The sequence below is a fragment of the Perognathus longimembris genome, chromosome 5 (genome assembly GCF_023159225.1).
Source record: "Perognathus longimembris pacificus isolate PPM17 chromosome 5, ASM2315922v1, whole genome shotgun sequence".
Taxonomy (NCBI): Eukaryota; Metazoa; Chordata; class Mammalia; order Rodentia; family Heteromyidae; genus Perognathus; species Perognathus longimembris.
This window is the reverse complement of record NC_063165.1, coordinates 87262931-87288556: the sequence shown is the minus strand read 5'-3', so window position 1 is coordinate 87288556 and position 25626 is coordinate 87262931. Positions and strand designations below refer to the sequence as shown.

The window sequence follows — 25626 nt, the reverse complement described above, 5'->3', positions numbered from 1 at the left end:
AGGACTGGCCCGTGCTCACACGAGCAGACGTCAGAGGAGGAGCACGGTCGTGGCCAGCACTCGGCTCGTGCAAGCGTGACAGGTTAGAGGGCGGAGTCATGAACTGGATGAAGTCTACTCCTCCAGCCTCCCTTCGCCCCTGGAATGCCACTCCAGCCCGCTGGGGACGGCGTCTCATGGATCTGTGCCTCAGCTAGCTTCCAACAGCAGTCCTCTGGCCCTCAACCTCCCGCCGAGCCAGGGTGGCGGGCACCAGCCCCAGCCGCCCTCCTCGGAGAGGCTGGAGCCCCCCCTGCCCCGCCGCGCCCCCCTCCTTGCCCCAGTTCCTTCTTGCTTGCATGGCGTACAGGGCACCTACAGGGCCTGCCCACCCCACACCCCTGCTCCACGGACCTGGCCAGGGGCCTTTACGTGGCATGAAGTCTGCTTTTGCCTTTGCTTTGCCTGTCACTTGAACAGTTCTGCGCCGCCACCCGCCTCGAGTCTCCAGGCAGTTCTGCCGGGACAGGAGCCTCGGATGTGTTCTGTGTTCAGTGAAGCGACGGGCAGCACGCAGGCCCCACGTTCAGGCCCCCGCAGGGGCACAAAGCACAACAAAACAGAAAGGCCGCATTTTAACTCGGCACTGGGGATCGCTGCTACGGTTCGTATGATACTCCTCTGTCTTGAGAAGAAGGAGCAAGGTGTGAGGGGGTAAGCAGTATCATGCTAACTAAGGATGACCCTTACCTGTAAGTACATCTCCAAACCTTGTCGCCGTTGCTCCAAGACTTTCGGGACCCAGTTCCTCACATGCTTTGAAGGGATTTCTGGAGTTTTTATACATTTCTTAAGCTATATAGAGGAGAGAGAGAGAAAGAGTGAGAGATCGAGATCTATTAATTATAATGACATTATTTGGAAAAAAAAATACCGTCAATAACAGAAAGCAAATTGTACCCCATGCTGTACCCCATGGAAAAACCAGAAATATTATACTGACATACTGTCAAAAATTCTCTGTTTAGGTGTTATTACCAGGTTTCAAGAAAAGAAAGCGTTTGTATTCTGGTATTTACTGGTACTGATATTTCACAATGGAATTAGTTTTACAAAAAAATTAAAAACTGAGCAAAGGCGAGAAAACCCAAATAAAAAGTTAAGAAAAAATTTTTACTTTTAATAAAATTAATTTGGGGAGGAGCCGATTTTGTGGGGCATGTCCATAATCCTACGCCTTTAATCCTCACCACTCAGGAGGCTGAGACCTGAGGACAGAGGTTCAGAACCAGCCCGAGGAAGAAAGTCCATGAGACTCTTACCTCCAATTAACCACCAGCAAACCGGGAGTGGCTCTGCAGCTCAAGTGTTAGAGCTAGCGTTGAGCTGAGACGCTCAGGGAGTCCAGGCCCAGAGTCCAAGCCCCCTGACCCGCCCCCCAAAAAAGTCCTCACTATACGCTGGGTAGTGGTGCTTCACCCCTGTAATCCTAGTGACTCCAGAGGCTGAGATCTGAGGATAGAAGTTCAAAGCCAGCCCAGGCAGGGAAGTCTGTGAGACTCCATCTCCAATTAGTCACAGAAAAATCCAGAAGTGGTGCTGCATCTCAAGCACTAGCCTTGAGCAAAAAGAGCCCAGGGACAGTGCTCAGGCCCAGGGTTCAAGCTCTAGGACTGGCAAAAAAAAAAAAAAAAAAAGGAAATGTGACACAGAAATGAGAAAATTAAAGGGATCAGTATGAAATCATGACATTTTCCAAAATGTAGACTAAAGTGAGTGAAATGATAGCCACAAAGGGAATAAACTCAGTAATTAAAACGGGTAAGCATAGCATTAAGAATAAAGAAATGTGCAAGACACAATAAAACTTTCTATGACATTTGTTGGCCAAATTAAGAACCTCCTGAGTGTCAGCATAATCTGCTGAAAGACAAAAGCCTTGTCACTCATCTATCTACACGTAGCTGCTGCGATTTCAGAGATGAGGGAGGGGGGAAATGCAGCGTCGCAGACGCTTGAAGACCAGCACCTCAGATGTCGCGTTGAAAAACGCATTGTGCGTGCGTGCGTGCGTGCGTGCAAGTGTGCGTGTGTTACTGGGGTTTGAATTCAGTGTTTCAGAGTCTCATTTTTGCTAGGGGAGCACTTTACCAGCTGGGTCATGTGTACAGTCCTCTCTTCTTCCCTCCCTCCCTCTCTTCCTCTCCCTCAATGGCTCCCTCCCCTTCTTCCTCCCTCTCCCCTTAGTTTTTAAAGGGAGAGCCTCTGACTTTTTGCCTGCCAGCCTTGGACCACACCCTAATCTGCCTTCCAAGTAGCTGGGACTATAGACAAGAGCCACCATGCCCAGCCTGAAAGAACGCATTTGTGCAAACAGCCACGCTGCCAATCATGAGCCGTGTAAGAACTCAGAGAGTCCCCTTTCTATGCCTGCTTTTGACACTGGAGTTGAGGATGTAATCGGAGGAAATGGGGAGATGGGTGGGCACAGTGGCCCAGAGAACCCTGGGTTGGAGCATAAGGTCAGCGCACTGGAGAGAGGAGCCTTCTGGAGAGAGCCGGGAGGAAGATGGCGCTCGTGCTCTGAGGTAGGTGGAGATCCACCGGTTACACACCCACACCCACTGCCTCCGTCTTTTGTAGAATACAACTTCTGCCACGGGGCAGCCGGAAAGCAGCAGCTGGAGCTGTGGCCCTGAGCGCAAGAGCGAAGGGCCGGCCCTCAGCCCAAGCCCCAAACAAAGCCACCCCCCCCGGACACAGAAAACCCACGGGGACATGGGGAAGCCTTCTTTGAAACGAATGAAACACAACACACCCTTGTTTGTCTGTTTGCTTGTTTGTCGGTCATGGGGCTTGAACCCGGGGCCTGGGCGCTGTCCCCGAGCTCTTCAGCTCAGGGCTGGCGCTCTACCACTTGAGCCACAGCGCCACTTCTGGTGTTCTGGTGGTTCACTGGAAGAAAGAGTCCCGTGGCCTTTTCTGCCTGGGCTGGCTGTGAACTGTGACACTGAGATCTCGGCCTCCTGAGAAGCTAGGACGACAGGCGCGAGCCACCAGCGTCTGGCTAACGTATCTTATTTTTGAGAATTAAAAAAAAAAAATCAAATCCATTATCTACCCCCTCTCCTTTAAAAAAAAAATCCCGGCGCTGCAACCCCGGGAGGCCGTTTCCTTTTTCTTCCCGTTGAGGCGAGGGGAGGCAGGGCTGGAGAGAGCCGGGCGCCTGGCCAGCCGTGACCCTGAGGAGGTGACGGATGAATGGCTGAAGGTGAGGGGCAAGCCGGAGACAATGCGGGTCCCGCAGGCCCGGCGCTCCCGCGATAAATCCCTCTCTGCCGCTGGAGCAGATGATTAACACCCCGGGCGCACGGTGCGCCAGCCAGGGCCCTTCAGATCCCAGCCACAGATAAGCAGCCGATTCCAGGACACCGAGGCACCCCTGCCCGGGGGGCCACCCCCAGTTCCCTGAGGGCTGCGAGAAGCCACACGGAACGTCCTCCACGCAGACCCGCCTGCCCCAGAGCATCAGAAATGCCGGCACAGCACTAGCAAGAACAGGAAAGCACCAGCTTCAAAGAAAGAGGGGTTTGGGGGTAACGTCTATCCCCCCGACACACACACACACACACACACACACACACACACACAGCGTATCAGCGGTGATGACTCAGGTCTGTAATTCCAGCTTCTCCAGAGCATCAATGCTTAAGGCCACCGAGTTCCCAGCACCCACAGGGCAGTGTGTCTGTTATCCCAGCTGGAGAGGACGGTAGCTCCGGGCCAGCCTGGGCAGAAAAAGCGGGAGGGACTTCATCGCAACTGAAGACGAGCACGGTGCTGCGTCTTTTCCCAGATAGGTCCTGACGTGTAAAGACGGGCCTCAGCAAAACCTATCTCAAAAACACCCAGAGCAAAAAGAACGTGGAGGCCAGGCTCAAGCGCGAGAGTGGCCACCTAAAGAGCACAACGTCCTGAGTTCAAACCCTGCTACTGCTCAAGGAAAGGGATCTTCTAATTATACACAGTCTAGGGATAACTAGGCTTGACTAATCCTAAAACCTCATTTTGAATGCTTAAATAGAACTTCACATTTAAAGTGGGATAGGAGTTCAAGGGAGAGAGATTAGGGACCAAGGTGCCGTGGCTCAAGTAGGAGCATAACGATGAAACAGAGCTTCAGGAGAATTAGTCATCAGCCAGGGAGGGATAAGAAGACAAGAACTGGGGCTGGGAAGGTGGCCTAGCAGTAGAGTGCTTGCCTAGCATGCATGAAGCCCAAGGTTCGATTCCTCAGTACCACATACACAGAAAGAGCCAGAAATGGCGCTGTGGCTCAAATGGTAAAGTGCTAACTTTGAGCGCAAAGAGGCTCAGGGACAGTGAGTGCCAAGGCCCTACGTTCAAGCCCCAGGACTGGCAAAAAAAAAAAAAAAAAAAAGGATACAAGAATTAGAAATAATTAAAGCAATAATAATAGAAAGAAGAAGGAAGCCTAACACAGATGAACGGTTCCCACCTGTTATCCTAGCTCTAGGGGAGAATGAGACATGAGGATCATGGTTGAAGCCAGCCTAAGCAGGAAAACTCTGTGAGACTCCAATTAACCACCCAAAAAGCCAGAAGAGCTGTGGTTCAGGTGGTAGAGTGTTAGCCTTGAGAAAAAAAGATCAGTGTCCAGGCTCTGAGTTCAAACCCCAGGACCATCACAAAAGATAGCAACAGATAGATAGACAGACAGACAGATAGATGACAGATAATAGATAGATGATAGGTGGATAGCTAGATAGATAAGAGTACAATTCTATACAGGAATGGCAGGAGCACTGACTGGAAAATCAAGTCGTACATATTATATACAGGCTTTAAAAAAAGGAAAATTGTACTCACTCCTATGGGCAATTTTTTCATGAGGTATTTCTAGTTATTAAAACAATTGCAGCACCTTGATAATAACTTATAGCCCTCAAAATTAAATATTGGGGGGCTAGGAATATGGCATAGTGGTAGAGTGCTTTGCATACATGAAGCCCTGGGTTCGATTCCTCAACACCACATACACAGAAAAAGCCGGAAGTGGCGCTGTGGCTCAAGTGGCAGAGAGCTCGCCTTGAGCAGAAAGAAGCCGGGACAGGGAGTGCTCAGGCCCTGAGTTGGTAAAAGATAAAGGAGTATGCACTCTTCAATTCCTGCTGGTCCTCTGTCTCTGAGCCAATGTTCCTTTTGTGTTTCTGTTTCTACTGCAGAAGACTTTTAGTCAACAGCCAAGAGAGATGGAGGAGGAGGATGGGAGGGAAGACACTGATCGAGATGCAGTGTATTTACAAACTGACTTGTTGAATTGAAACCCCTCTGGCACAACTGCTTAGAGATAATAAAAAATAAAAGCCTCAAAGGAAACAGAGCCTAGAACTGAAAGGCCAGTCTTTAAGTGGCCATTCCAAGGCCCCCATCCTTGCAAATGAGACCGAGTATGATGTTCTCTGGGAACACGCACCCTGAGCTCCGCCGGTGGTCACTGGGCTCCCCCGCTCTGGTTTTGTTTGGCTTTGTTTTGTTTTTGGTAAAGAACATGAAGAAAGAATACTCCTTGGGTGAAACAGGGTCTGGTCTTGTGTTCGTCTTTCTGAACCCTTCACTTGTGACATGATACACTACAAACAGAATGCAATCTTAACAGTGAGCCAACCTGCTGGGGAAGCGCACTGCTAACAGACGGAAAGGCCATTTCAAAAGGGAAACCACGTCACGGTACGGACGCCGCGCAGGCTGCGCTGGTGGCTCAGGCCTGCGACCTCGCTACGCAGGAGGCTGGGATCCGAGGGGTGTGACGGGGAGCGAGCCGAGGCGGGAAAGTCCAGGAGACGCTTGTCTCCAAGTCTCCGCCAACATTCTGAAAGTGGGGCTGTGGCTGAAGCAGTAAAGCACAAGCCTGAGTGAAAAAGCTGGCCAGAGCTAAAGTCCCAGTGCCAGCACCAAGATATAAGAAAAACAATGTACACAATTAAACAGCGTACAACAGTAACGCTCTTAGAGCCACAGGCCGAAGTCTTAGCATACAGAACACACGTCACATTCCGGAAGGAGAGGGAAAAACACAAAGTACAAAGTTTACCTTTTTGTGCAAGGCATGAAATTCGCTGTACCTTTTCTCAACAAAATGTTTTCTTCCATTCATGAGTACTTCTATCTTAAACACCTGAAACAGAATTAAAACGAGATTAATGCTACCGGTTCAGAACCCTCCATTGTCTGACGGGGTAAGTTTGTGACCGTGATATATTTCATCCCTTTAATTACAGGAGCTGATTCTCCCCAAACGCGAGGGCTCAGGAGACCCGGGCCCAACAGCGCTGATTAATGAGCACGGGGACCGAATGCTGGCTAATAAATGACAGCGTCCTCCAACACGGCACCCCAACGCGAGGGGGCCTCCCCTCACTACAAGGCGACCGCCCGTTTTGACCTGGCGCACGCACGGTCCTCCCTGAAAAGGATTCACCCCGGGGGCGCGCACGCTGAGCCGTGGGCGGAACGCGGGGTGCAGAGCGGCCGGGGCGGGGTGCCCGCGCGCGCCTTCCATCCGGGGAGCCCCGTGTCGCGAACCGGCGCGCGCACGCGGGACCGCGGCTAGGTTAATGTCCCCTAACCTGCGCGCTCATCGCCAGTCACAGCTGGGCTGAGGGCGCCGTCTGTGAACCGGAGGGAATGCAGCACGGCTCGTTTTCCCCGCATGACGTGAGTGACAGCTTGCGTGTCTACCTCCAGGAGGTTGAAAGGCCGCATGAAAGGGCTCTAATTAGTAGGCACCAACATGACATTTTCTGGATTCTTGGGTCAGTGGGTCAGGACTGGGAGGAGAGGATGAGGACTACTGTGAAACGCTCATGAAAATATAATGTTTGGGTGGGGTGAGGGGACGCTTAGCAGGTGCTCTGTGGTGGCAGGAGTTCACTCATATGTGACTGAGTGCTGCTACGTGAGAATTCGGAAATACCAAGATGAAAGAAAAAGCACTGGATTATTTGCTAAACCCAATTTCTTGTGTGCTCCCTCTCCCCTGGAACACTGCTGCTAGGGGAGCAGGAAGAGGGGTGTGTGTGTGCGTGTGTGTGTGCGTGTGTGAGTGTGTATTTGGTTACTTGAATTAGGGTCTGTAACGACGCTGATCTGTAACTCAATATGAGGCCTAGCATGGCTTTGAACACATGATCCTCCTTCCTCAGCCTCCCACATGCTGGGATTCCAGGTCTGCCTCACCATGCCTATCTCCTTTCCTTTTCCTTCCCCCCTTGCGCTGGCTCTAGGGCTTGAACTCGATGCCGTCCCTGAGCTTTCTCTTTGCTCAGGGCTAGCGCTCCACCCCGAGCCGCAGCTCCAGCTCCAGGTTTTTGGTGGTTAACTGGAGATGGGCATTCCTGTCTGGGCTGGCTTTGAACCTGGGTCTCCAGACCTCAATCTCCCGAGGAGCTAGCACTACAAGCTCACTGGTGTCCATGAGACTCTCATCTCCAATTCACCACAGAGAACCAGAAGAGGCGCTGTGGCTCACAGTGGGAGAGCGCCAGCTTTGAACAAAACAGCTCAGGGATAGCGCCCAGGCCCGAGTTCAAGCCTCATGACCAACAAAAAATCACACACACACACGCACACACACACACACACACACACACACACACACACACACACACGTATTTCTCTTTCTTCTTCTTAAAGACCCTAAGCTGAAGTGGAATCAGGAAAGCACAGATAAGCGGACGGACGCTGCCCAGCCGGGGCGTGGGCTTGGCTGAGCCCGGGCCTGCTGAACGGGCTACGGAGCCTCCTTTGGGCTCCCCACGCTTTCAGCCAGCAGCAGGGAGCAATGAAGGCAGCTTCCATCTGCCGAGCAGGACCAGCCACGTGTCGGGCCCAGGGTCTCGAGGCCTGAGCCTGCAGCTCAAAAGCCACCGCTCGAGGACAAGGAGGAGGACGGCTCGGCAAGCTCAGACGGCAGGGTCACTTCTTGGTGAGGCTTTTGCTGAAACCCACAAGTTTAAATCTATTTATTTAGGTGTTGTGCCGGTTCCGGTGCTCCTCCCCTCACGTGGCTCTGCGGCTCAAGTCTGGCCCTCGACCGCGTGAGCCACGGCACCACCTGTAGCCTTTGGTGGTCAGCTGGAGCTGCGGCTCTCCAGCCTACCTGCTCCCAACCGCGATCCTCGGGTCTCGGCTTCCTGATTAGCTAGACTGACGGGGGTGAACCCGTGGGCCCAGCTTACAAACGTCAACTCTTGAGAAGATAGTTAAACAGAAATGGAGAGACAAAGGGTGAACAAATGCAGCTGCCGTACTCACGAAAAACGGTTGAAACTCAACTACACGACTTGTAGGTGTAGGGACGAGAGGGAAAAACTGGGAGAGAGGGAGGGAAGGAGCGACACTGTTCAGAAAGAAATGCAACCCCTGCCTCACGGACACCCCTCTGTACATCACCACTGTAATAACAATAAAGATGATCTTAAGAAGAAGTTTGCCGAGGGTTTGCTCTCCCAGGATATGCCGGGATAAGCAGTGATCGCTCTGTAGAAATGATTCTATTCCTTCACCCTGATGGTTTTGACCACCTACCCTGTGCTTGACCTAGTTCAGGTTGTCTGCAGTCGGTCACAGAAGTCCTATGATGCACATCCTCCTAGGTTATTACACCCCAGTACAGGGGGCAGGGAATTCTTGAGAGGGATGAGTTTGGGGTGGTGGAGGGAACTGGAGTGTTGGGGAAAGACAGGCCACAGCAGACGGCACGGACGGAGAACACGGTCACACACGTGTGACGTATCAGCGCGTAACAAGAAAAAACACTCCACCCAAGCGTGTGATGCACGTGTGTGTGTGTGTGTGCGTGCGTGTGACCAGGAGGGTCTCGGCATGCGGGCGGGCAGCCGTGGGATCAGCATTTCTGAGCCCCAGTGTAAGGAGCTGAAGAGAGAGGGCAGGGCCACTCCAAGGGCTTCTTCTACGTCTCCTATTGATTTCTTTTACCCCAAACAGAGAGACTTCCTGGTCCTAGGACATATCCTAATCACAGAGTTTGTCCGACTGCTTTAAAACAAAGAACAATGGGTTCAAGAAAGGCCATTTGCTGGCAAAAAATGCAACCGTTTTGGCAGAGTTTGTTGTTGCGGTGGTTGTGATGGGCTGCGTTTCTTTGGTAATCCGACACATGCGGTCTCCACAGAGAAAGTGCAATGTTCCCGGGGGCCTGCACCAAGTCTAAAGTAGCTGACACTGAGAACTTCCACACTGGCCTGGGTGCAGGCCAGCCAGGTCTCGGCTTGATGTCTCAGGAAGTCACAGGAAAATCACAGCTAGGAAAGCGCTCCTCCCCCACAGAGTCTACAAAAACCCAGCACAACCTGGTCTTCCGGCAGGCGTTCCCCAGGATCGATCGGGGTGCCCACGCACTTACACCTTTTGATGAAGTAAAAAGGATTCACGGAATACTGGGTTCACGCCTCCAGAAGTGGTCGGCGCCTTCATGTCTTACGTATGCACGCACGTACTTAGGAATGCATGCACGCATGTATGTACGCATGCGTGTGTGTATGCACGTACAGGCCAGTGCTAGGGCTGGAACTCGCGCCTTTTCTGCTCAAGGCTTGGGCCCCGGCTCCACTTGCGGCTCTCTGCTGGTGAGCACAAGGTAGGAGCCTGAGGGACTCGCTGCACAGCCTGACTTGGAACCGTCATCTTCAGACCGCAGCCTCCCGAAGAGCTACAGGGCAGGCATGAGGCACGGGCGCCGGGCCACCGTGGATTCTTAACGCCCATGCGTTCTGGTCCTCACCACGGCCGGTGAAGCTTTACAGACAGGATCTGCACAGGCAGGCTGCGGTGCTCAGGGAGAAAACGTCCACCCACCTCAAGCGGAGCTGATGGAAAGGGGGAGCAGGGGCCCTGGAGGTATCTCACGGGAAAGAATTAATCTGAAGACACATACAAAGAACAGAAATGGCCGGGCACCAGTGGCTTAGACCTGTCATCCCAGCTACTCAGGAGGCTGAGATCAAAGTCAGCCTGGGCAGAAAAGTCCCCGAGACGCTTATTCCAATTAACTACCAAAAACTGAAGTGGATCTGTGGCTCGAGTGGTAGAACACCACTGAGCTAAAAAGTTAAGAAACAGCACCCAGGCCCTGAGTTCAAGCCCCAGTCCCATCACAAAAACAAAAGAAAAGAAAACAACCACCAAACCCCTCAGCAGAGAGATCCCTGCTGTGGAGACACACAGCACCAGACCCATACAGAGGCGTTCGTGTTGAGCGGTTGGAAGCTCGCGATAAAGCTGCAGGCAGGAAGGGCTCCCAGGGCCCCCACGTTTGTGAAGCCCAAGGCCAAGGTCACCTTGAAGCCACACCGGGGCTCAGTGGATGACGTGGCTTTCTTTTGGCTACTATGTGAAAATACATTCCCTCCGACAGATGAGGACAAACCAGTGTGGTTATTTCATCCAATTAAAATTACGATACCAACTATTTCCTAATATCTAAGCAACACTCACTTAATCTACTATTGGAATCTCTCTAAATACATTTTCTGCAATATAATAAACCTAAAACGATCCGTTTTCCTGACCCCGATCAACATCCACCAAACACCACAGAAGCATCTGGCCTTGGCCCAGCGCCATGGGATCTTTCTGATTGCAACATACGACCCCCCAAATGAGCTCCCTACTTTTTCTTATTCAAAGATATTCCCACTTCATTAACAAAATTCTTCTCCTTGGTTAGCACCTAGGAGAAATTCCAGGCTTGAACAGATTCAAATGACTGCTATCTAAATCAGAACTGGGCTTCCCTGTGTCACCAGGCCGATTTACATGAAATCTCTTTGAGTTTCTCTGCTTCCATAAAAGGCGGGTGCCAGGGCCCATCAGACCAGCTTCGCCTCTTTGTACCAACAGTCCAAAACAGTTTTCCTGATCTGTTTCAACTTGAAGTGTTGTCAATATATGGATTGTCTTGCTTTCTAATTCAGTGAAAAATCTAGTTTTCCATTAGTCTCTGCCTTTCTAATTTTCGATACAGCTTTACTAAATGTAATTATTAAAGGCAGATTCAAGAAAGCAATTACTGAGCTACTGGTTTGTATCTCTGAAGTCTTAATAAATGGCCAAAGTTGTATTTACCCTAAGAGTATGAAATACATTTGTCTACGGATAAGACCTACATGCCCTGGGCTTTGTAGATGAGGGGACGCACCCTGAGGACAGTGCATAAGGAGCACTGCCCCTTGAACCACACGTTTTAACCCTCTGTACACCTTATTCACAGGCAGTGCAGGCACTTTATCGAGGGGAGCCACCTTTCAGACAGTCTGCCTTCTGCTCTCCTCCCAGGCCCTCTGGCTTGGGCAGACATTGTGAACCTCCTTTCTCCTTTCAGGTCAGATCCATTGGAATGTTAAATCCATTGCACCTGTGTTAGCTCTAACAGTCTATGCAACGTGGATTACTTTGCTAGTCCATGCCAGACTTGGTTCTAGACCTGGGGCAGAGTAAGACGTACCAATTCTGATGGACAGTTTCAGCAGACTTAAAACTTGGTAAAGAAGCCAGGCACTGGTGGCTTACCCCCTGTCAGATTAACAGCTCAGGAGGCCAAGCTCTAAGCATTCCAGTTCAAAGCCAACCAGGGCAGGACAGTCTATGCGGCGCTTATCTCCAATTAACCACCAAAGAGCTGGAAGTGGACCCGTGGCTCAAACGGTGCAGCACCAGCCCTGAGTGGAAAGGTCCTGAGTGCAAGCCCCCACCACTGGCATGAAATAAATAAAAACACAAATAAATAAAGGGGGGAACACAGTAAAGAAAAAAGGTCAGGTAAATAGGATCAAGTACAAAGCAATACAGGAAAGTCCTCTCCCAATGATATAAATGAAACTATCTTTCCAAAGAGTCCTAACAGATAGGTGTCCAGATGGTTGTGCTCATTCCACGGTTATAATTTAGCCCAACGGCAGATTATTCATTACGCAGCTGCTGAGCCCTGGCAGACAGCGAAGTGTGAACGGAGCCGTGGCCTCCTGGTGTGGGCTCAGCTGTGGCCACCAAATTCCAATGTGGCCCCGCCCAGCCTGCAAGAAGGGAACGGGGCAAACAAGGCAATGCAAGCGGTCCTCACCTGGCGGGACAGGCGTCCTCGGAAGAAGAGAGCAAGGGGACCTCGGGTTTCCCACGAGGACACAGGGGGAGGGCAAGCGCAGAGGGAAGGCCCCACAGAGAGCCACGGGCCTGACCTCGGACCTCTGGCCTGCAGAACAGTGGCCAGGTGTTGCCGGCTCACACCTGCGATCCCAGCTGCTCAGGAGGCTGAGGTCCAGAGGGCCACAGTTTGAAGTCAACCCAGGGCAGACAGCTCCCTAAGATTCCATCTCCAGAAGAATCAGCAAGCAGCATCATGAGGCCAGTGCCTCTACCACTTGAGCCACAGCTGCACTTCTAGCTCTTTTGGTGCTTAATTGGTGGGAAGAGTCTAAAGACTTTTCTGCCTGGACTGACCTTGAATCTCATTCTTCAGATCTCAGCCTTCCGACTGGGTAGAATTAGAGCCACAAGCCATCAACACCCAGCTAAACGCTGTTTTTTTGTTTGTTTGTTTTTAATGTCTTACTACTAACTGAAAGCAAGAGAAGAAAAGAGCTATGTAATGAAGCCAGCAAACAAGCAGCATGGTTATCTTCTACAGAGAAATTAAAAATCGACCTAGCTGGTCCACAGCAAGTCAACAGATGAGGTTTACTAAGCTCAGCTCTGGACACTGGATCTTAAGATCACTGTCCAATGAGAGCCTTTCCACAGAAAGCCCAGGACGTCTCTCTTCCCGGTGAAGCAGGACAAGATGTTGACCTTGCCTGTGCCGTCACCAAGTACTTTCAGAGAACATGAGGCCAGGAATTGCAGTGAAGGTCCAAAGACTCAACAACAGAGTTAAAGCTGGCGAGTAACTGTTCTGTACAGTTGAGAACTGAGAAGAAAGATCATGGCACAGTATGCTATATAGGCATATGGAGCCCACATCCCAATGTGGAAAACGCACTCATGCCACTGCTGGTCGGTACAGTGCATGAGCCGAGAGCAGCAGAAAGGTTGGTAAACTATATAACTAACCGCCATGGGGTGTAAGGTTCTCGGTGTCGAAGCTAAGGAGCCCAGAGTGAATACGCAAGATAAAACCTATGCTTAAGGAAGGGGCGAGAGCAAGAGCGATGAACACGTTGGCGGTAGCTGGGGGTGGGTGGCTCACCCCTACAATCCCAGCTGCTCGGGAGGCTGAGATCTGAAACTCTCATTTCCAATGGATCACCAGAAAGCAGGACGTGGCACGGTGGCTCACAGTGGCAAAGCGCTAGCTTTGAGCCAGAAGAGCGCCACGCTCGAGCTGCACAACCGACAAAGCGAGGCACATTTGGCTCCTGGCTACCCGATGCCAAGAGAAGAAATTGGGCCCACGGGCTCGTGACTGGCATAGGACTGTGTGTGCGGAAGCAGCTGCGCAGGACAAGGCCATGAGGGAGGGAGGGAGGGTCAGAGCTGCATGGAGAACAGAGTGGGTTTGGAGGAGGAAGCCCAGGGCTGCTCAGGCCACGGAGGGCCGGCTCGTTACCAGAGCCAGGAGCACAGGTCCACAGCCATTCAGAAGTCTGAGTTCTGAGGCCTGGAGGCCAGGCCGGCTCGGCAGGAAAGTCCATGAGACTCTGATCTCCAATCAACTACTCAAAACAACTTAAAAACACTTCTGGCTTTTTGCTGGCTAACTGAAGGTAGGAGTCTCAGGGGCTTTTTTGTCCAACCTCAGTTTCTTGATTAGCGAGGATTACAGACATGAACTACCAGGCGTGGGCTTCTGAATTTATCTCTACAGAGACAGAACCTGAGTTCAAATTTCAGTTTTATCATATCCTAGTTCCATGACCTACCGTGTTGTTATTAAACTCACTGAGCATCTATTAAATAGAAAAAATAGTACTTCCTCTGTGGGAATCGAAATAAGTTCATATTTATCACGCATAGAAAATGGTATCTAGCATGTAGTAAGCATTTAATAAGCAACAGCTACTGAATTTTCCATGACCTAAGTGTCCCTGAATTGTACTCAATGACACTGAGATTGTTTAAAATAGCACTTAATGCAATTTTTACAAGCCTTCGTTCCAATACATCTAAATGCCTTTTCTTTCTAGCTTGGTAATGAAGAATCTAAGCCGCGCGCTCCCGGGCCGGGTCTGCCCTGGCTAGATGGCCCGGCCGCGGTTCTTTTCCAGAATGAAAGATCATTGCACAGGTAGAACAATTTAATGTCGTTTTATGTTTTAGTGTTTTGAATAGCTAAGACGGTCACATGGGGGTTTTGTCTTCTGTTTTGTTTTGGGGCTTGAACTGCGAGCCTCTCGCTCCGCGTCCTTGTCTTCTGTTATTTGTCGTCTGGGGTCACGGCTGGCACGCCATCACTGGAGCCCACAGCTCCACGCCTAGCTGTTTGGGGGCTTCCTGCTCAGGCTAGCATCAAACCGCAACCCTCCGACCTCAGCCTCCTGTGGGGCCCCCGCAGAGCCACAGGTAGGAGCCCCTGTGCCTGGAGATCACAGGGTCGAAACGCGGAAGTCGGCCCAGGTGAATGGGGCGCCTCCCTCCCTCCTAGCTCCGCCACGGGGGGGGGGGGGGGGGGCGGGGGGCTCCATGCAGCCTCCCCCTCCTCAGGGGTCAGGCCTGTGAAAGGGAAGGCTGGCGCCACCCCTCTTCTCCAGATCAGCCCCCCCTGCTCTAGATCAGCCCCCCTCCTCCAGATCCGCCCCCCCGTCCTCCAGATCATGTCCCCTCCTCCGATGGAGATCAGCCCCCCTCCTAGATCCAGCCCCCTCCTCCAGATCATGTCCCCTCCTCCAGATCCCCCCCCCCCCGTCCTCCAGATCATGTCCCCTCCTCCGATGGAGATCAGCCCCCCTCCTCCAGATCAGCCTCCGCCCCCGTCCTCCAGATCATGTCCCCTCCTCCGATGGAGATCAGCCCCCCCCCCCGTCCTCCAGATCGCCCCCCCCACCCCTCCCAGATCAGGCCTTCTCACCAAGAAGTGCCTCCTCATCTTCTACCATGGCCAACCAACACCCTAGAAACGTCTTTGGGGCTGTATCTCTTTCTGGACAGGCCACCTTTCCTACGCACAGTCTTAGCAACGACGGATGCCCCAAACGGGTAGAAATAGAACATTTTCATGGGCGTCAACGATTCTTTGTCAAAAACGAGCGTCAACGTTTGGTATAACTATTTGGTATAATAATGAGCAACAACTTTTGGTAGAGTTTATACAAATCAGCTATATAATCACTACGCCGTAACTCAAAAGGGTAATTTTCCCTTTAATTATAGGGGAGCATCTCTTCTGTTTTTGTCACAGAACGGGATCGTTTTCTTTCGTGTTTATGTAGGAAAACTGCGGGCCGCTCTCATGTCCAAGGAGATGTCAGCTGCCAGCCACATCGTCCACCGCGGCCATTTCCCTCCCTCCCTCCCTGCAAGGCTGTCAGGTTTCTAGTTTCTGACGTGTATGTACATCACTCAATGACATCTGACAGCAGTGAAAGGCCACAGAAAACTGCTTATTGATCAGAGCAAAACTAGTTGACGGAACAGATGAGGTTGTATCACAGAAATGCAGCCACTTTCGGGTGCTGACATTTGGCTCCCCCCCACACGCGGCCTAATGGAATACAACTTCATTACATCATGCCACTTGTTCTGACAGCCCAGAGCGTCTCCTGCCTGTTTTGTCTATGTGGTGATGAGGACAACCCATTTGTGCGGGTATCAGTGAATCACTAACCTGATTTGCTCACCAACACTTGCAAACTACCTGTGAATGTGTCCTGACAAGTAGACCCAGTGAGGCTGAGATCTCAATCCTACCAAAATCTAATTGTGCTGTCTGGTAAGAAAAAAATACCATGACCACACAGAGAGTTACAAATGCTGAGCTTAAAACTTTTCTAGAACTCTGGAAAGATGTTTAAAAGGGTGCTGATTTGATTCCTTTGCTCTTTATCCCAACAGAAAAAGAATAAAACCCGGATAACTTGAGGCACATAGAAAACTTTCTTTTTTTTTTTTTTTCCAATGATGATCCTGGGGCTTGAACTCAGGTCCTGGGTACCTGCCCTTAGCTTTTTTGCTCAAAGCTGGCACTCTACCTCTTGAACCACAGCTCTACTTCCCGCTTTTTGATAGTTAACAGAAAATAAGAGTCTTACAGACTTTCCCATCCTGCTTGGCTTCAAACTGTGGTCCTCAGACCTCTTCCACCGGACAGACAGGACTGCAGGTGCGAGCCAGCAGCAAGGGCTGAGAACTTACTGAAAAACAGCGGAACTCAATTGTTTCTAGGAACTGCAGCCTACAGCGGATGCCCGTCCTCTGCACACAAGGCTTGAGGAAGAACGGCGTCTCCACCACCCCCTGCCCCACACGGCCAGTGGGGACCACCACGTGGCAAGTGTCACAGGACGCGGACTCGACACACTGAGGACTTTGCACAGCGGTGTTGCACTTTGCACAGTGGTTCTGCAAACCTAAGGAAAGGCCAGGGGGGCCTGGCTCTGCCTCCCGGGGAGGGGAGGGGAGGGAGGGGGCGCTAGGCCCTCCCCCGGGGGCTGTCCAGCTTGTGGTTTAACCTCTTCCCAACCCCCCTCTGGAGAGACTTGTCCCCCAATTAACAGTTCACCCAGCCTTTGCAATCGCATCTGCACCTTATCCGGTCTTTAGGTTTTTACTTCAATATGATTTACAGAAAACAGTGGTGACTGGCCCCGAGTTCAAGCCCGAGTACCAACACAAAACAAAGCAAAAAATAAAATGAACAAACAAAAAGACACAAGCGAAAAACCAGCAGGGAAGTAAGTGCCCAGGGTGTTTACTCCAAACACACGAATGAGTTTCGCCACACACGTGCACACATCACGCCACAGAAGATGCTTCGCCTTCCCTTTCTGTCTCTCGAGAGCAGTCGGGTCTTCCTCTCCGATGAGAACAGGCCAGCGCCAGCACTGCGCCCCGGGCTCGGCCTCCCCGCGCTCGGTCTCCTCGGACCTCACTCGCTCGCCGCGTCGCTTGCTCCGCTGTCCTCCCGGGCCGGGCCGCGGGGACAGGAAGACAGGAGGGGGCACCGACCGACCGGGAGAGTGGCCACCCAGAACCAGACGCGGCTGTCAACACGGACACCCCTTCTTCCAAAACCATGTCAGGGCCAAATGCCCGTGGCTCACGCCTCTACTCCCAGCGACTCAGGAGGCGAAGGGGGGACGACTGCGGTTCAAAACCTGTCCAGGCAGAATGAGTCTGTGAGACTCAATATCTCCAAGCAGCAAAAGGCCAGACAGGGAGGTGTGGCTCAAGTGGTAGAGTGCCAGTCCCGAGTGCAAAAGCCAGGCGAGAGTGTAAGGTCCTAAGTCCAAGTTCCAGTACCAGCACACACACACACACACACACACACACACCATGTCAACTGGGTAGATCACATGATCACCACAAGAGGACTGTGAAATGCACCCCTTCATTCAGGCTCCGTCATTTTGAAGAGCTCTGTAACACAGAAGGTTTGTGGGCCGTGGATTTATATGTACTTGTTCACCTGTATCTGTTTTATGTTCATTTCCTCTGGTGAAACTCTTACTCTAATTCAATCTGTGGTGCCTAATTAACCCCTTGCCAGAGAGCGGATACCACTTCTAGCTGACTCAGTCTGAGCCACACACCTGATGGGCCTGAGATTCAGAAAAAAAAAAGAAAAAACATGTTTTAAATTTATAGGCTTTGTATTAAATATAAGTAATAATCCTTTATTATTTTCCAGAGTGAAGGTGTCATTTTCCATTACCAGAAGTAATCCTGCTAGCATTCAGTGTTGTATACTGCTCATTTGATTCAGACTGGTTTGGAACTGCGTTCCTCGAGAGCTGGGATTCGAAGAGCGAACCACCTGATTTGTTGGTTACTGTCCACTCTTTCTCTTGATACTATGTAGGTCACGACAGTAAAACTTCCTGTATATTTGAGTCCTCATATTAACTCTACTCAATGTAAAAATCCCAGTTCCACCTGCTTAGACACAGGAGGAGTTTCTGAGTCAGAATGAGAGGAGCTCTTTAAAATAGGGTAAGCAGGGTGGGAATGTGGCCTAGTGGTAGAGTGCTCGCCTAGCATGCATGACGCCCTGGGTTCGATTCCTCAGTACCATATAAACAGCAAAAAAAAAAAAAAGTAGCACTGTGGCTCAAGTGGTAGAGCGCTAGCCCTGAGCAAAAGCAGCTCAGGGACAGTGCCCAGACCCTACATTCAAGCCCCAGGACCAGCATGTAAAAAAAAAAGATAGAGGGGCTGGAGATATGGCCTAGTGGTAAAGTGCTCGTAATAAAAAGAGAGAGGTGGGCTGGTGGTTATGGAGTCTGAGTAGGGGAGGAGGGAGGAGATGCGTTGGGCAATGGTGGGTACTAGAGTACATCTGGTTTTTTTTAAGTTGATGCTTTCTGGTAATTTGAGTTAATTTTAAAGAGCATAACTAATAGGACTAAACACATCAAGCCAAATTACCTGATGACTACAAAAGTTACTATACATAAAGTAATAGAAGAAATCTGTCCTGTCAGTCAATTGCTTACATCCTAGGCCTATGCAATTACAGATTTTTAGAAAGGCATTTAGACATTTAAATGAACTTAAAATAATGGACATGTTTTCTAGAAACAGTAGGCACATGGGCTGGGCAGTACCTGCTCACCTGCAATCCTAGCTACTCAGGAGGTTGAGATCTGGAAAGTCACAAGTGGTGCTTTGGCTTAAGTGGTAACCTTGAGCAAAAAAGCTCAGGACAGCACCTGAGTTCAAATCCTAGGACTGGCACAAAAAGAAAAAAAGAAACAATATGTGTACTAAGTGACTGCTTTACTTCACCAACCTATCATTCTCAAACTTCTCTGGCTTTAGTGTTAAAAACTATGTCATACAAACTACCTAAGCGTCCTCAAACCAACGGATCAATAAACAATGTGTGATACCTATACACAATGGAATACGATTTCACCACGCTTAGTTAGCATGGTGACGCACACCTGTAACCCTAGCATCCGAGGGGTGAAGGTGGAGAAGAGCAATTAGGAGCAGGGCAGTCTGTACCACAAAAAGACATCCTGTCAAGAAGGAGAACGACATGGATGGAGCTAGAGAAGACTGTACGTCCAGCACAGAAAGACAGAGACCACAGACCTTGCCCAGAGGCCGGGAGAGTGGGGAGAAGGAAGGAAGGGAAGGGGTACCGGCTGCTTGGTGGGTACCAGGTACAGCCACATAGAGCAGGAGTTACAGTGTGCTACTGCACAGTACAGATAGTAACAACAAATGTGGCCAAAGGCTAGAAGAAAGGCTTCAGCACGCAGAAGTGAGAGCAGATACGCCGAACCTGATTTAAACTCCACCATCAGGCACGCGGTCAGGACAACTTAGGTGCCACACTGACAGTCATGCTTTTAATGTGGATACGTGGTCTGTCTCTAAATCGCACTCATGTAGAAATTAGAAAGTAGGGGTCAGATGCCGGTGGCTCATGCCTGTAATCCTAGCTACTCTGGAGACTGAGATCTGGGACCGCAGTTCAAAGCCAGTCCCCACAGAAAAAAAGCCAGAAGTGGAGCTGTGGCTCAAGAGACAGAGCATACCACCTTTGAGCAAAAAAGCTACGAGACAGTGTCCAGGCTCTGAGATCAAGCTCTAGGAGTGGCATAAAAAACACAGTACATGCAGAAAAGCAACTTGGAACGCATTTGTGGAACAGGCAGGCAGTGTTCTAACTGGAAACAGCAGTCCAGAGTGGAAGGATGTCCTAAGCAAGGAAAAGCAGCGGCCTATCAAAAGCCCAAACCTTTTACACACACAGCCTTCTTGAATAGATTCACACAGTAATCATGCTTTAAATTACAGGCAGGTGGGGGAAATACACTCTTGTAAGCCAAAACGAAGGACAATTAAGAAGCACAACGCAACATTAAACACGCCATCAGAACTTCCCAGGTTCTAACACACGCTTCGGGGTGACTAGCATTCCCCCACGGCGCGGAACCGAGGAGGGGGCGCCGGCAGGGCGCGTGGGGGGCCCTGGGCACCCAGCCACCTGGAGGGAAGCTCCGGGAGGCCGGGGCGGAGGATGGGGCTGACAGCACATTCCCGGCGTGCCGGCCCTCCCACACCGGCTTCCCAGAGCACCCAACCCTGCTGCGTTTGGCGGTTACCACCAACGCTTAACTGCAATCTCTCCAGGGGCGCGCTAATTCCCACGGCAACGGCTCTCACGTGGTAACTATTCTCTTCTCTTCATTGTCCCCTCACTGTAGCAACACAATAAACACTGGCAATATTCATCTTCTTAAAAATAGATCAGTCGGGGACAACTGGTTTCTGGGTCTGATTGCTCACTGTGCTGAGCAGCCTTTACTTTTGCTTATTAAATAAACTCTGTTACCCTAAAATAATAGATCAATTATTTTACCCTTTCAAAAAGGCACATTCTCATTGGTATAGGAACACAACGTACAACCAATTTTGCCTTGCCACCACGTAGAATTCATCTCCGTCTTTATTGCAGACACCAGAGAAAGTAAGGCTGGGGGAACACCCCGTGTTCCAAAGAGGGGGTGAGAAGAGCTGGCCCCACCAGATACGGGCCACACGTGGTATTCGGCAAGGCAGACGGTATGTTGGTGGCTGCTCACAGCCTGTCTGCCCGGACGGATCATTTTGTATGTCCCTTAATGGTATTATAAATATCCAAATGGCCTTTGGAAGAAAAAGAAAGTCTTTTAGCTCTGCCCCAAAGTCTCCCACAAGAACACGCAGTGCCCACGAGTCTTCTGGAAATCGTCCGTCACTCATGAGGGTGTCAGTAGCTTTCTTCTGAAGGGAGGCGCCACGCCCGGTGTCTTTGGATGGCAGACCACAATCCCTGCCCGGGCGGCTGTGCAGGGTGCTGGCGAAGCCACCGAGCGCCGCGGCAACACCCCTGACCTGCCAGGCCGCCGCCGGGCACCTACTACCCCACCAAGGATGCCGGGAGGAGCAACACCGGCGCCTCCAGCTTCTCAACGGGCCAAGGGGGCAGGGAACTCAAAGAAAACAGACGCAGGTCCTCAGACAGCGGGCTTCCACGGACGGCACGGGAAACGGGGCCATTACAATTTGAGACGATGATAGCAGGTGACACTGATCGAGACGCACTGGACATTTAAGTGGACACGCGAAACTGTGACGCCTTTGTACCACCTTTGGACGTGCAGAAAAGTTGGATAAGAAATTAAGTTAATTGGGGCTTTTGTTTGGTTTGGTTTTTCAGCTACGGGTTGTGGCTCGTGCCTATTATCCTAGCTACTCAACAGGCCGAGATCTGAAGATCTCAGTCTGATGCCAGCCAGGCCAAGAAAGCCATCTCCAACTGACCACCAAAACGCCAGAAATGCAACTGAGGCTCAGGTAGGAGAGCGCCAGCCTTGGGCGGAAAAGCTAAGGGAGAGCTCTTAGGCCCTGAGTTCAAGCCTCCGTACCAACCAAGAAAATGCAAGGTTCATCTGCTTCAGAGAAACAACAAAAACTCTGCAAAGTGTCTCAGTGGATATGTAGAATACCTAAAGACTCATCAGACAGAAAACGTATTCACTGAACATTTACAGATATTTCAAACACTTTTGCACTGTCATAAATATCTGGAGTGAAGAAATCAGTCCTTTAGAACAAAGGTGTCTAACAGTGAAGTTCTATAGGAAGAGAGAAGCACACATGTAAAATGACCCATCTTTTTCATGAGGGCCGTGGTAGAGCACTTGCCTAGCCTGGGCCCGGCGCTGAGTTGCATCCCGCGCACCCCAAAAAGAAGAAAAGAAAACGCTAGTCCACCAATGTGTCCATTCTTACAATGTGCCCAACAGAAATCCCCAAGGCACGGGGCAGGGGCACAGGTAAGGCAGCCAGCGCCGCCGAGAGGGAAGAACAATGGCGATTCCTCTTGAAAACGCTTAAGAAGGTGATTTCTAAAAATACATCCAGGAAAGGGTCACCGATAACCTTGCTGCTCTGGAAAATCTGGGATGCTACCGGGCTTTGGAGATGCCTGCGATGACATCTTTGATTTCCATTTAATGTACACAGTGACACCTACTGGCTTACTGATGAGACAGGACCGTCAGGATGGAAAATCCGTGCCCAGGCAGCAGCCTCCCAGGTCGCTTTCAAAGGACATTTCAGGGACTTCACACACGGCAAAGGAAAGCACCGTATCAACCCATCAGTACAAGGAAGAAATGAGGGGACGCCCGTCCAGGAGAGTGTGGGCGCCGTGGGCCCGACATGGGGTTGGGACATCGCTAGCGTTCAGTCCCCATGTTCAAAACCCACACGCCTGTCAGGGGTTAGAGCTGCGCCCCGGCTCTCACTGAGGGCAACGTGTGCTTGAGGGCCATGCAGAATGTGCTCGTTTTTAAAGATTACATGAACCAAGCCGGGTGCTGGTGGTCACACTCATAATCTTAACTACTCAGGAGGCCGACACCTGAGGACAGAGGTCGGAAGCCAGCCTGAGAAGAAAAGTCGGTGAGATTCTTATCTTCAAGCAGCCACCAAAAACCCAGGAGCAGAGCTGGAACCAAGTGGTAGAAAGCCAACCCTGAGCAGGAAAAAGCCAAGGGATAACACTCAGGCCCCGCACGCACGCACGCGCACGTGCACACACACAATCATAAGAGCTAAGAAAACAGTAGTAGAGAGTATAAGCTGCTTCATAAATAAACTGTGGACAATTATAAATAAGAAATAAGCTGTGTTCAGTCACAGACACAAAGCAAGACTTGAACTCAGGCCCTGGGCGCTGTCCCTAAGTTTGTTGTTGTTTTTGCTCAAGGCGAGTGCTCTAACCACAGCATCACTTCTGACTTTTTTGATAGTTAATTGGAGAGAAAAAGCCTCTCAAGGCTTTCCTGACCGGGCTGGCTTTGAACTGAGATCCTCAGTTCCCTGGTCTGCTGAGTAGCTAGGACTACAGGCCTGCGTCACCAGTGAGGGTCCAGGCAACTTCAAGACTTTTTTTTTTTAATCAACTATACATCTGCTATTGTGGAGTTCGTCCAGAGAGAGGAGCATACGCTCAGGAGGAAGCAGCTAAGAAAGAGTGTGGATGCCTGGGTGCGTCCATCAGAGATCAGCTCAACCGCAGGGGATCACACTAGTGAGCAGCAGGGCTAGAGAGACCTGGAGGCGGCAGCCATGCCGGCCATCCCTCCACGCACAGCGCCCGCGCATCCTGGCCGGCAGCGGATCAGCGGGCTCCGTCGAGAGGGACGGGACCGGCGGGAGGAGGGTGCGGGGCGAGGTCCGTCTGCCACGTCAAGCACCTTAGAAAGACACGTGCGACTCACCTGCCACAATCTGACCGGTGACGATGGCTACACTGCCTGCTCCAGTTTCCGAGGAGCCCGGAGCCCAGCCTGCTGGGATCAACGAGCAATGTCTGCCCGCGTCCTGAGGAGGTGTGCCAGTGGGGAGGTGTGTCAGTGAGGAGGTGTGTCAGTGGGGAGGTGTGTCAGTGGGGAGGTGTGTCAGTGGGGAGGTGTGTCGGTGAGGAGGTGTGTCGGTGAGGAGGTGTGCCGGTGGGGAGGTGTGCCGGTGGGGACGTGTGTCGGTGGGGAGGTGTGTCGGTAGGGAGGTGTGTCGGTGGGGAGGTGTGTCGGTGGGGACGTGTGTCGGTGGGGAGGTGTGTCGGTGGGGAGGTGTGTCAGTGGGGAGGTGTGCCAGTGAGGAGGTGTGTCAGTGAGGTGTGTCGGTGAGGAGGTGTGTCAGTGGGGAGGTGTGTCAGTGGGGAGGTGTGCCAGTGGGGAGGTGTGTCAGTGGGGAGGTGTGTCAGTGAGGTGTGTCAGTGGGGAGGTGTGTCAGTGAGGAGGTGTGTCAGTGGGGTGGTGTGGCAGTGGGGAGGTGTGTCAGTGGGGAGGTGTGTCAGTGGGGACGTGTGTCAGTGGGGAGGTGTGTCAGTGAGGAGGTGTGTCAGTGAGGTGTGTCAGTGGGGAGGTGTGTCAGTGAGGAGGTGTGTCAGTGAGGAGGTGTGTCAGTGGGGAGGTGTGCCAGTGGGGACGTGTGTCAGTGGGGAGGTGTGTCAGTGGGGAGGTGTGTCAGTGTGTCAGTGGGGAGGTGTGTCAGTGAGGTGTGTCAGTGGGGAGGTGTGCCAGTGGGGAGGTGTGTCAGTGGGGAGGTGTGTCAGTGGGGAGGTGTGCCAGTGGGGAGGTGTGGTGGGGACGTGTGTCAGTGAGGTGTGTCAGTGAGGTGTGTCAGTGAGGAGGTGTGTCAGTGGGGTGTGTCAGTGAGGTGTGCCAGTGGGGAGGTGTGTCAGTGGGGAGGTGTGTCAGTGGGGAGGTGTGTCAGTGAGGACGTGTCAGTGAGGAGGTGTGTCAGTGAGGAGGTGTGTCAGTGAGGAGGTGTGTCAGTGAGGACGTGTCAGTGGGGAAGTGTGTCAGTGGGGAGGTGTGTCAGTGTCAGTGAGGTGTGTCAGTGGGGAGGTGTGTCAGTGGGGAGGTGTGTCAGTGGGGAGGTGTGCCAGTGGGGACGTGTGTCAGTGGGGAGGTGTGTCAGTGGGGAGGTGTGTCAGTGGGGAGGTGTGTCAGTGGGGAGGTGTGTCAGTGGGGAGGTGTGTCAGTGAGGCGTGTCAGTGGGGAGGTGTGTCAGTGAGGAGGTGTGTCAGTGGGGAGGTGTGTCAGTGTGCCAGGAGGTGTGTCAGTGGGGAGGTGTGTCAGTGTGCCAGTGGGGAGGTGTGTCAGTGGGGAGGTGTGTCAGTGAGGTGTGTCAGTGGGGAGGTGTGTCAGTGGGGAGGTGTGTCAGTGGGGAGGTGTGTCAGTGGGGAGGTGTGTCAGTGGGGAGGTGTGTCAGTGGGGAGGTGTGTCAGTGGGGAGGTGTGTCAGTGGGGAGGTGTGTCAGTGGGGAGGTGTGTCAGTGGGGAGGTGTGTCAGTGAGGTGTGTCAGTGGGGAGGTGTGTCAGTGGGGAGGTGTGTCAGTGGGGAGGTGTGTCAGTGGGGAGGTGTGTCAGTGAGGAGGTGTGTCAGTGAGGAGGTGTGTCAGTGAGGACGTGTCAGTGAGGAGGTGTGTCAGTGGGGAGGTGTGTCAGTGGGGAGGTGTGCCAGTGGGGAGGTGTGCCAGTGGGGAGGTGTGTCAGTGGGGAGGTGTGTCAGTGAGGAGGTGTGTCAGTGGGGAGGTGTGTCAGTGGGGAGGTGTGTCAGTGAGGAGGTGTGTCAGTGGGGAGGTGTGCCAGTGAGGTGGTGTGCCAGTGGGGAGGTGTGCCAGTGGGGAGGTGTGTCAGTGGGGAGGTGTGTCAGTGAGGTGTGTCAGTGGGGAGGTGTGCCAGTGGGGAGGTGTGTCAGTGGGGAGGTGTGTCAGTGGGGAGGTGTGTCAGTGAGGAGGTGTGTCAGTGGGGAGGTGTGCCAGTGAGGTGGTGTGCCAGTGGGGAGGTGTGTCAGTGAGGAGGTGTGTCAGTGGGGAGGTGTGTCAGTGAGGTGTGTCAGTGGGGAGGTGTGTCAGTGGGGAGGTGTGTCAGTGGGGAGGTGT

At 52.0% G+C, this 25626-nt stretch overlaps 1 protein-coding gene across 2 annotated transcripts in view; it reads right to left on the bottom strand.

Annotated features, from left to right (window-relative positions):
• Snx24 (sorting nexin 24) overlaps positions 1-25626 on the bottom strand; it is a 119271-nt gene that overhangs the window by 56145 nt on the left and 37500 nt on the right. For both annotated transcript variants that reach the window (XM_048347283.1, XM_048347284.1), the window contains exons 2-3: positions 6095-6178; positions 730-834 (exon numbers count right to left, since the gene is read on the bottom strand). In XM_048347283.1, coding sequence (XP_048203240.1) covers positions 730-834; positions 6095-6178 — 189 coding nt within the window. The remainder of the gene's footprint in view (positions 1-729; positions 835-6094; positions 6179-25626) is intronic.